Raw genomic sequence first — 11,306 nt, forward strand, 5'->3', positions numbered from 1 at the left:
TGAGTACTCATGAATAGGACATGATTTTTTTTTTTTTTTTTGAGGATGACTCATGAAACCTGACCAAATCTTATAAAAACTAAAATGAATTGGCTGTGAGATTGCCTCCTACCTCAGAGACTGTGCTACAATGTTCTCACATATCGTCAAACAATGAGTCACTCGGTCCTTTTTGGTTGTCGCGAGATCTTTTTTCCTGGAGAGAAAAATGAAAAGCTTTTATACAGTACTGTATAAAATCAACAATTTGAAAAAAAAAATGAGAAAATAGCCTGTACATCATTTTATACATTATATAAGTTACACATTACTATTCAATGGCCCTTAAAGTCAGTGAAGATTTGAGGCGCACTATAATGTCTGACTGACGTTTGTAACTCTGCACATTAGACTTAACAGTCTGTTGAAAAGCCTGATAAAGCGAGCTAATTAAAGATCCTACTATAATGATAGTTACAGATATAAAACCACTTTATATTCATGTACTTCTCAATATCATGTAGTTTATATTAATAAAATAATGAGCAGTCATATCAACCTCAGTTTCTTAATAATCCAAAGGTAGACAAAACATTGAAAATGATCAAATGTTCTCTTTATTCAAACTGATAATGCTGTAAAAACTATACATGAAGTGTGATGCTTTGCAAACATCCAGGTTCGAAGGGAAAATAACTCTGCAGAAAGACATTTGTCTTGTGTTAATTTAAGAAGATGATAGAGGAGATGTGTGAAAATGTTATTAGAGACACTGATCCTATCCAGATAGGGCTTATGAGGTTTCTTGATGTGTTGATGTATACTTGTTCTTCTTACTTGGTCTTATACCACAGTGAGGGTGATTTCTTGAATCTGATTGGTCAGAAGGTGTGCATTATTTTTGTATAACAGCACGAACAGTAGATTCAGCTGATTAGAACTTCAGGTTTATATTAATGTGTTTGGTCTAATATGTTATAGTTTTTATAGTTTAAGACTATAGACTAGTAACAAACAGGGGGAAAAAATGTGCTGTTTAACAAATCTCTGATGTGGTGATATTTTTTAGGAGACATTTATTTAACATTTATGGAAGGACTCTCGGTTGTAAGCTCTTTGTAAAAATCAGAGTTTCTCAGGAAAGTTTTCAGGACAGAGGGGTTTATGCTTTCCAGTTTTTCAGTAAAATGACAAGCTGCATTTTTTTTTTAAAGGAAGGAAAGAGAGAGAGAGAGAGATAGAGAGTGGTGAAGAAATGACTGTTTATCACAGCTATAAGATAAGTGAGAACAGGAATTAACTTGTAACAACTTCTTAAGATGTCTCTCAGACACCTGACAACATTAATCTAACTATAAACCGTTAAAATGCAACACACATATTTAAACATTGTAATCTTTGACAAATCACTGTGGTATAAGCAGAGTCACACACTTCAGACCATGCTGTTATACACACACTTACCACACTTGCACATGGATTAGTTTCACATAGCAGCACGATCAGTCATGTGTTACATTCCTTACATGTAAATTATTTTTGTGATATCGCCTAATACACTATTAAGCGTTTATTACGTATGTAAGGTCTACAGACATGTACTAGCAAATGTGCATTTATCAGTAAATTGCTACATAGACATACTCTGAAACAACAGAGACTGCTCACTGATTACAGTTCATCAGTTAAAAAAAAAAAATCAGTCCAGGGTGCCAAAATAGTACCTCAGTAAACACTCCTTATCACAAGCTGAAATCATCGTAAAGCTTGCTATAAGAAAACAGAAATCATGCACATGTACTTCCTTGAGCAAAGATTCACACATCACATAAGTCTAAGACGTGCATGTCATGTTTAAAAAAAAAAAAAAAAAAAAAAAAAACAGACTCAGAGATCTAATCAAAGTGACAGTTACTAAGACTTTATGTTTAATTTTTTTGTTTTTGATGCTCCAGATCCATTCCTCTGAGGATACACCTCTCCCGCCTTTCCATGTTGGCGTTCTGCAAACTTTTTACGCAGAGTAATGCAAAATCTAACAGGTCATGCTGCGACAGGCTTTAAGACAAGTGGCGTGCCAGTAGACATCACCAGTGCTCACATGATAATCAGCAAATAAATCAAATCTGAAGCCAGTCCAGTATTTCAGCCCGAATATCAGATCAGCGCACCTTGAGTTACAAGTGTCAATACTGTGACAATGAAAATCGTTTGCAACACTCCTTCAAAACAGTGAATTCCATACATATAATGTATGTTTTTGGAATTTACAATGTACTACTAATAAGTTCAAGGTCAAGCTGTATTATTTGTAAAACTCTGTGGCTGAAGTGACCAGGTAGAGCTATTATGTTGCATTCGACTTGTAATTTCTGACCTCCGATTAGGAAAGGTAGGACTTCCTACACGGGATGGTCTCCTCAACCCCGAGTTCAGCAAGTGACGTGGCTTCTCACAGCATGAACAGTAAACAAAGCAGCTCTTCTTCCCTTTAAATGAGTTATAGTCTATATACAAGTATTTGCTTTAGATCAATCAACACACAGATATTCACTTGTTAAATCTATAACACTGACTACACAGATCACTGTTTGAGGAGGAAAATATACAACACTCATCATAGTTAGCAGGGTAGATTGTTGATAACAAAAGACATGGAGTCTTCCCTGTTTCTCTTCTCACTTTATAGCTCAAAAATGACGTTATTCCGAACTCCGACTCTGACTTCCCATTTCCGAGGTAAGTCGAATGCAGCATTAGTTCCTGCACAGGAAATTTTACCTACAACATCTGGCTATTTAGTAGTGCAGATGCAAGCTGGAGCATTAACTATACTGTACTATAATATACACACTGTACTAAACATACTGTTCTGTACATGAAAACTAGGGTTGTTATAGTGTCACGGTTTCTCAGTAAGACAGAGTGTATTATCAGCCAGTTACCTCACCAATGATGATTAAAATACATTTACTCTCATATATATTGCGAAGTACTATGTGACTACTGTCTAGAATAGCGCTATATCAATAAATTTTACTTACATTTCCGTCTATTGCCCTTTACCTGTTCATCACACACAATCAAACTCCTTACTCCAGCGGTTCTCATCCACTTTGTGTCTGGCTGAGATTCTACAAAATTTTCACAGCCCCCTCCTTCTGGACTCCTCGCCCTAAATCGTACAACAGCAACCTCCAATTCTCTGCCAAATTTTTTTTAACCATTTCATCCGCTACTGGTTCAAGTTTCAGGTTTACTGTTATGCGCATAAAGAGTGCTTTCTGCATCTATATACAGTGAAATTCTTGTGCTACAGCACACTCCTACCCAGACACAGCTCAAAATGATAACGGTAATACAAAAGTAGCAACCTGTAAACACTGAGCACAGACAAAAGACCATGCAAAATTATTAATGTGATCTACGCAAGTGAAAATAATAATAAACTGTAAACACTGTATGCAGTCAGAAAGTGACATAGTATGAGATACTGCACATACAGTACTCTAAATTATTAATGTACTCTAAGCAAATAAGAAGAATAATAAACTGTAAACATTGTAAACACTGTATGCAGTCAGAAAGCAACACTGTACGAGATATTGCTGTTCTGCTGTCACTCCTAGCATGTTCAGCACCTTATCATATACGACAGCTAGAAAATGCTCAGAAAAACACAGCACTGCTGACCACGACTACACAAAATAAACTATTTTTGACTAAGGAGCGCTGAACACTGCTAGGCTAGTTAGATTTTTATGTTTTGTTTTTGGCTCAGCGAGTCACCTCGTCTTTCAGACACTCTCCCTTTCAGATTATAACATGACAAATGCTGATAAGAGATTACGTGGAAAAATCATTCTCAAAAAATATCTTTAAGAAATAAGGATAAATTAGGGGATTTGAGCAATCATTTTGCTTTTTGTTATATATGCAAGGATGTGCAAAGAAATATTTGGACAAAGTACTCAAGATCATTTGCACTGTGTTTCTAAATAGTCGATTAATACTGCAATAATGTGAAACTGTGATATTTTTAGATTAGGTTAACAAACATAAAAATTTCACACTGTAACACCACTAATTACAACGACATTGATTAATAATCCCATTTTCCGGCGTCACCCAGAACAGTTCTCCCTTCTGAGTCTGGAGTTTCTCTAAATGTTCCTCTCAAAGAGTGTTTCCTCGCCACCGTCACCTCCGACTTGCTCATTAGGGATCCACAGCTACAGTTTATTGTATAATTTCTGTATTATTGAGTCAGAACAACAACTTTTTATATTTCTGAACATTACTTTTCCAACTAAAAATTAAATGTTGCAGGAACATGTTGGTATGTCAGTAAAGAAAGTAACATATTTCATAACAGACCACTTTTCAGAAAACGAAACACAATGAAGTCTGTTGGGTTTTACCTGCAAGTGTGACAGTCAAAACCTCCAGAAGAACTGTGGCAGATTCTACACGATGCTCAGCAAAACGTACAGCGAATTTCTTTATAAAACTTCACAGATTGTACCTGAGGCTACTATGTCACACCAAATATGAACTTTGTTTACTTTATTACTGCTTTTTTTCTTTTTTTCTTTAGAGTATTGTTCTATGTAGAAATGTTTAATTTCATTATTTCTGAAGGCGTCTTTAGAGTTCATATTCCTGGAGGATTAGTGGTTAGGTCTTGGCGCGGTCTGGGTTCGATTCCCAGCCAGGGAACCGACCCCAGCCACTGGGGTTGAACATGACAGTGCACTCTCAGTGCTGGTCCCAAGCCCGGATAAAAATTAGGGAGGGTTGCATCAGGAAGGGCATTCAGCATAAAAACTGTGCCAAATCAAATATACGGACCAATGACCCGCTGTGGCGACCCGTAACAGGAGCAGCCGATACATACAGCATTCACATATTCACATATTTACAGCATTTCTTCGTCGACTTTTGCACAGTACTGTCCATCCGGATTTCAGTAGAGTTGCTTTAGAACAATGTTTACTGTTAAAATGCTGAACAAATAAAACTGGATTGAGCTTAAGCATTTACAGTACCTTAATTAAAGGTGCATTAGGTAAGATTTGTGAAAAATCAGTCTCAGTTAAATGGGTGGAGTTGAATAAGATTTTAATTTTTTTTTTTTACCTCATTGAGCTTGCTCCTATTTCCACAAAGCTCCACCCCCCCCAAAACTTATGGTTTGTGGCTAAACTAAAGTTAGCATGCTAGTTACCCTTATCAAGAACTGTTATGACACCGCTTTCCAGTGCCCTCGGACATTCAAGTGCTTTAAATCTTAACATCCTGCAATATAAATCTGAACTGATGCAAGATACTGAGACTCTAAAAGATGTAAGAAATCAAAAAGCAAAACAATTGTATAGAATACTTGAAATCTTTCCTCTTTATAAGTTATTAATACATTAAATGATATTTGGTTCATTTTTGTATTTTTTTTGGCATTATTAGGATTGGAACAGCGGGTACGTTTGTTTTGTAAATCCTCTGTATGTATGTGTGTGTGTGTGAGTGTTCTTGTTCTGCAATAAAAACAAAATGCTTTAAAGCCAAAGTTACAACTCTATGAGGAGAAGCTGCATGTTTAGAATGATGTATGAGGATGTGACGGGGTGTTGGGGGCGTGTCTTTAAAATGACTGACAGGAGGCCATTCCAAAAACAAACAAACAATTCCGGACCGGAAGTCAGGTTTCCAAACTGGGGTTTTTTCATCCACGTAATACACTTGTCCTGAGACAATAGCTTAAACTATTATTATTTATCTTTTATACATTATTTTCCACATTATTTATATTAGTACGAAATGAAAAATATTGACTATTGCACCTTTAAGTACACTTTATATCACATAACGGTGTTAAATAAGCGCTTCATCAGGTTAACCGCTCGTGTGTGTGTGTGTGTGTGTGTGTGTGTGTGTGTGTGTGTGTGTGTGAGATCAGTGCAGGTGGAATGTTCATGTTAACATTAGCTCAGGATCAGGATTAGAAACCGCTCGACCAGAAATAGGTCACGTGAAAACGTTAACGGCTAAGATAAGCTAGCGCTGTCAGCACTTAACTTTAGCTACCTAGCTACCAATACAAACATTATGCTTGGTGAAAATGTCACATCTTTACTTACTGTTTCTGGACAAGCTCCTCTGCAGACAGCGGGCCTTGCTGTTGTTGCTGGAATGATTTGAGTGACTCGAAGGCTTTCATTAATTTTTCCATAGTGGCCATTTTTTTTAAACCGTTAGCTTAGCTAGCCCGGGGAATGAATCGCTAGCTAGCCAATGTTTACAAATTTCGGATTAGCCAGTTTGCTTAGCAACAAGTCGCGCGCGGCCAATGTGAAATACCGCAAATAATAAGGGATAACACGACAAAGGTTAACGTGACTTTCCGATTTAAACTCCACGCACTTCAGGAAATCACCAAAAATCCGGAGAAAATGAACGGGACGCAGGTGATACTCCATCGGGTTCTGACATCTGCCATTTTTGAACCAGTATCAGGCGAGAAACAATGTAGCAGCAACTTCCGGGTTACTAAACACTCATCAAAATAAAAGTCCCCAGGCGGACAGGTCAAAAAAAAAAAAAAAAAAAAAGTAAATAAATGCAGGAACAAAACAAAGAGGCTTTTATTATAAAGCAAGCTAGTGGAAAGCTGAATAAATAAATATTACATTTACTTTTCATGATTTATAATAATTTCCATGAACGTATAATTAACTAAATGACTAAATGTTGTAACACTCGTATGTGCTTTTTGAACATCTCATTCCACATTTATTATAATTTATTGTTATAATAATCTCCACTCTTCTGTGAAGGCTTTCCACTAGATTTTGGAGCATGGCTGTGGGGACTTGTGTTCATTCAGCCGCAGGAGCATCAGTGAGGTCTGCACTGATGTTGGTCGCGGAGGTCTGGAGTGCAGTCGGTGTTCCAGATCATCCTAAAAGTGTTCAGGTCAGGGGCTGCATGCAGGACACTCGAGTTCTTCCACTCCAACCTTGGCAATCCATGTTTTCATGGACCTCCCTTTGTGCACAGGGGCGTTGTTATGCTGGAACAGGTTTGGGTCTCTTTATTCCAGTGAAGGGAAATTTTAATGCAACAGCATACAAAGACATTCTATATAACTGTGTGATTCTAACTTTATGGCAACAGTTTAAGGAAGGCCTACATGTGGGTGTGATGTTCAGGTATGCACAAACTTTTGGCCATATAGTGTATCTTTCGGTAAAATAAAACAAGAGTAAACATTCAAGAGCAGCCTTAAAACCGCAACATGCACAACAGCAACCAAAAATCAATACAGAGCCTGAGAGAGAGAGAGAGAGAGAGAGAGAGAGAGAAAGCATGTGTGTAATGGGTTACAGCACAGCATAGCTTACACAGTAGTTAATGCTATTTGTATGTAAAGTACTTTTTACTTTGCTGTACAAATTTTAATTTAGTACATAAATAGACATTATTATTCATTCCTCAATCTTCAGTAACCGCTTTTGTCCTGGGCAGGGTCACAGAGTCTATCCAGAGAACCCGGAGGAACTACAGAAACCAGAGGAAAGCCATGCAAACACAGAGAGGACCTGCAAAGAAATTTCACTCAGACAGCAACGCCAGCTCAGGATCAAACCAGGGACCCTAGAGCTGTGAGCTCTACACTGCCTGACGTACAACCCTTCCACTCATCTCTGTGTTCAAAGTAAAATCAATCAAAATCAGCTATTATTTTAATGCTTATTGCTTTATTAACTCCACCTCATGAGGTATCTTTGATTGCCCTTAATTTAAAGCATTTTAAATGGCCTTCCTTGTACATTTTCAGCACAGGTGAAATCATCACACCATAAACAGTAAAAGAGCTCAGAAAGGGAAGGATATTACAATAAAGCATTTTTTTATCTATTTGTGCTGCAGCACATATACTAACTATTAGGTAAGGGAGGTAAGTCAACAAGACTATAAGCAAGGCTGAAGCGATCATATTGAAGGCATTCTTCTTTTGTAGGTTGCCTAAATCTCTACCTCTCTGCTTGGTCATACGCATATCTCCTGGCCCTGGGTGTTTCAGAGCACACAACACAGACACACAGCAGAATGAAATCACAGCCAATGCTGTAAAGAGGACAACATTTATAACAGGCTCTGGGAATATCAGTTCCATGGTTTCATGCAGGCCATATCCAAAGGCTGCCAACCAAGCTGGTACAACTGCTGCAATCCGGTACTTTATATCCTTATATCTCAAGAATGTTACTGGATGAAGCACTGCCAAGTATTGTTCAATACAAATGCAGGTTTGTATCAGCGGTCTTCCAGTCCAGCACAGGCCAAAAATAAAAGTGACTGCAACTAACAATTTGTCATTCTTGAAGCAAAACACATACAGTATTTCAAGAGCACATTCCATGCAGAAGAGAAGCTCCATTATTGTGTGATTCAGAAGGAAAATTACACTTTGTTTGCTTTTCCAGTCAAAGTGATGATAGGACCAGAGACACCACAAATGGGCTGGTGTTCCCACAATGAAGCAGAGTAGCATAACAGAGTAGCACAATATAATTTCAAACATATTGTCATTTAAACAATCACTTGTACCCAGTGGAGACAAAGCTGAAGTGAAATTGATGAACTCTTCAGATGTGTTTTCCATCCTGTGTTATTTCTGTTCTGCAGAGAGAGACAGTAAGGGAATGTATGAGGACATGGAAAAAGCAAATATATCCGCACAGCTAATGTTTGCATATGCAGAGTCAGTGTGAATAATGAGACAGGAAATGGCTCAAAGTCTTTAAAAATATGAATTTTTCATTTTTTTAAGGCAAACTTCATAAAATATTGCATAAAATAAACATTTCTTTTTGTTATGCAACATGAGTTCTTAAACACCACAATAATTGAAAGGACTTAACATGCCCGAATTCTGCTGCTAAAACATTTGACTAAAGAAAAAGGATGAATCTCTGAGAAGAGGTTTTAAAGTGGAGGAACCTGAGAATTTTGTGGATAAAACTGATTTGTGAAAGATATAATGGCCAACAAATGCAAAAATTGCGATCTAGAAAATGGAACTAATCACCCCAAAAACAGGAAGAAGATTCTGCTACAGACAGACAGATATATGGATGATCTTTTTGCACCTTGATCTGAGTTTGCCTCAGTCCATCAACAGCAAACTAGACATACTCGAATCTATACATAAGGAGATGGATGATTTACAAATAGCCTTGGCACATCTAAGCCAAATTTGACACCATCGGGAACAAGAACGCAGTACACATGCACAATACACTGTCCAAGCATTATTCATCCAAAAATAGAAATAATTAATGGTATACAAAATCATGTTTTGCATGTTTTGTTTAAGTTCAAAATATCACTCATTGCATTCATTTATATATTAATTTTGGCTCATTTTCATGAAAGGTGCCAATAATTCTCCAAGGCACTGTAGTATTGTGTAAAAGCATATGCATAGTTTTTCCACAAGGGATAAGTGTAATGTTCAAGATTACTCATTTTTTAAAAACATTTTATATTTATTTTAGGTTAACTACGGTATATTATTCATTAAACAGTAGCATAAAGAATAATATGTAATTAATATTTTTCAGAATTTAAAATGCATCTTTACCTGTGGAACAATGTATGAGTTCTGCCAGACTTCTGAAAGATTGTGTGCAATATCGAGCAGTCAAAGTTATAAATATGAAGCACATTTGCTATTCAAAAACTGTTGTTTGAACATGACCACTGTTTTTGTTGTGAATAGGAATAATTCATGTTCCACAAACTGAGCACAGGTTCAAATTTGAAAAAAAAAAAAAAAAACAGCGTATTTGATGATTTATTTTTCTTATTTGAATGATGTGTTGTAGGCATGCTACTGTGTTTGTCCAATAGGTGGCATCCTAATCTGTGCGACAATATGCATAATACCTTCAGTACAGTAAACATTATGTATAGTTATACATTTCTTAACAAGGAAATAAAACAGGACATACTGTATTTCTCATGAATTAATGAACTTCACTTGATTGAAGTGTGGGTACAGAGGATAGCGTTGCCATATCACCCCACCTCACCTTGACCAGGAAAAAGTAGCTACTGAAGATGAATGAATGAATCAATGCATGAATGAATAAACTCAACATGACATGTCAAGTCTAACAGCTGATTAAATTTCAGCAATCCAGGTTAGGTTGATCCTAACTGAAATGGGCTTATAGTGTAAGTGGATTCAGAATAGAAGCAAAAAAAAAAACAACAAAAAAAAAAAACTCTAGAGCATAATTTTTTGCCTAATTTGAGCCCAAATACAGATATCTACATATCTATTTTGCTGTGGTGTTTTGCTGATGGCATTTACTGTACCAACACCACAATGTACTCCTTAACCTGCTTGTGTGTGGCATTGCATCTGCCTTAAGTGAAAGTGTACCACAGATTGTAAAAGATTCTTTTTTTATACTACATATCTTCTCAGTGCCTCAGGTAATCTCTGAAATCAGGGTCTGCCAACACCACTTAACACCACTTAACAATTAACAATCGAGATTTACATCAAAAAAGATCTTTAAAAATGTCCTCTGACCCTTCCCACCCAGCACAGCTCATATTTCTGCCCCTTTTTCTGGCAAAAGATACAGAGTCTCGAAACTAAGTTTTCTGTCATCAGAAAACTCAACGCATAGATGCTTGCAGAGAGTGCTGCAAAGCCCTGGTTACTTCCATCTGGACTGCCTTAATGTTTGCAAAGACTTCTTACTTCTGATGGTATTGATGCATAGTCACTAATGCTACACATCTACAGCAATCACTCCTGCTGCTACTGGTTTCAGTCCATTTGTACAATTGCAACATTTTCAAATAATCTGCTAAATTTGCACACACTGATTCAGTATTAATGGACACTTCGTTGTAATTTTTTGTTATTGCATTGTTTATTGTTGATTACTGACCTGTATCAAACCCAATGAATTAAAAACTGTCTCCAGTCCTCTTTCACAAGTTTGAGGAACTACACAAACTAAATCCTTTAGTTTTTGTCCCCTGTTTGTGCTTTTGTCCTGCTTGAAATACAAAAAATAATTCACCATCCTGAGAAATGACTGTGTGTTCTTTACTTCATATGTCTTCCTAACCTCCTCATTAGATCAGAGATTTCCATTCTACTTATTGTTGTCTAGATGCCTACATGAGACATGTCCAGGAATTTTGCAGTATGCTTGGGAAAGTGGCATTTCTTGGGGGCAAGTTTTATATTACTCCTTGCAAACAGAAGATGTAGTTTTGTTCCCCAAATATGGACATAA

At 36.9% G+C, this 11,306-nt stretch overlaps 1 protein-coding gene and 1 long non-coding RNA gene across 9 annotated transcripts in view; one reads left to right on the top strand and one right to left on the bottom strand.

Moving 5' to 3' along the window:
* Positions 1-6,541, bottom strand: part of htt (huntingtin) — a 50,305-nt gene extending 43,764 nt beyond the window's left edge. For 2 of the 6 annotated variants that reach the window (XM_053232558.1, XM_053232557.1), the window contains exons 1-2: positions 6,117-6,541; positions 113-196 (exon numbers count right to left, since the gene is read on the bottom strand). In XM_053232558.1, coding sequence (XP_053088533.1) covers positions 113-196; positions 6,117-6,217 — 185 coding nt within the window. In that variant the 5' untranslated portion in view covers positions 6,218-6,541. The remainder of the gene's footprint in view (positions 1-112; positions 197-6,116) is intronic. The other 4 variants (XM_026933693.3, XM_026933683.3, XM_053232559.1 and 1 more) reach the window with 3 other exon arrangements.
* Positions 6,306-9,285, top strand: LOC117596904 (uncharacterized). 3 transcript variants are annotated; one of them, XR_008301427.1, is made up of 3 exons: positions 6,306-6,443; positions 6,813-7,693; positions 8,000-9,285. It is a non-coding gene; the product is annotated as an uncharacterized LOC117596904 (long non-coding RNA). The 3 variants fall into 3 exon arrangements; XR_008301428.1 differs by having other exon boundaries at positions 6,813-7,057; positions 7,504-9,285; XR_008301429.1 differs by having other exon boundaries at positions 6,813-6,951; positions 7,504-9,285.
* The last annotated feature ends 2,021 nt before the right edge of the window (positions 9,286-11,306 follow it).

The sequence above is a fragment of the Pangasianodon hypophthalmus genome, chromosome 3 (assembly GCF_027358585.1).
Source record: "Pangasianodon hypophthalmus isolate fPanHyp1 chromosome 3, fPanHyp1.pri, whole genome shotgun sequence".
In the NCBI taxonomy this organism is placed as follows: domain Eukaryota; kingdom Metazoa; phylum Chordata; class Actinopteri; order Siluriformes; family Pangasiidae; genus Pangasianodon; species Pangasianodon hypophthalmus.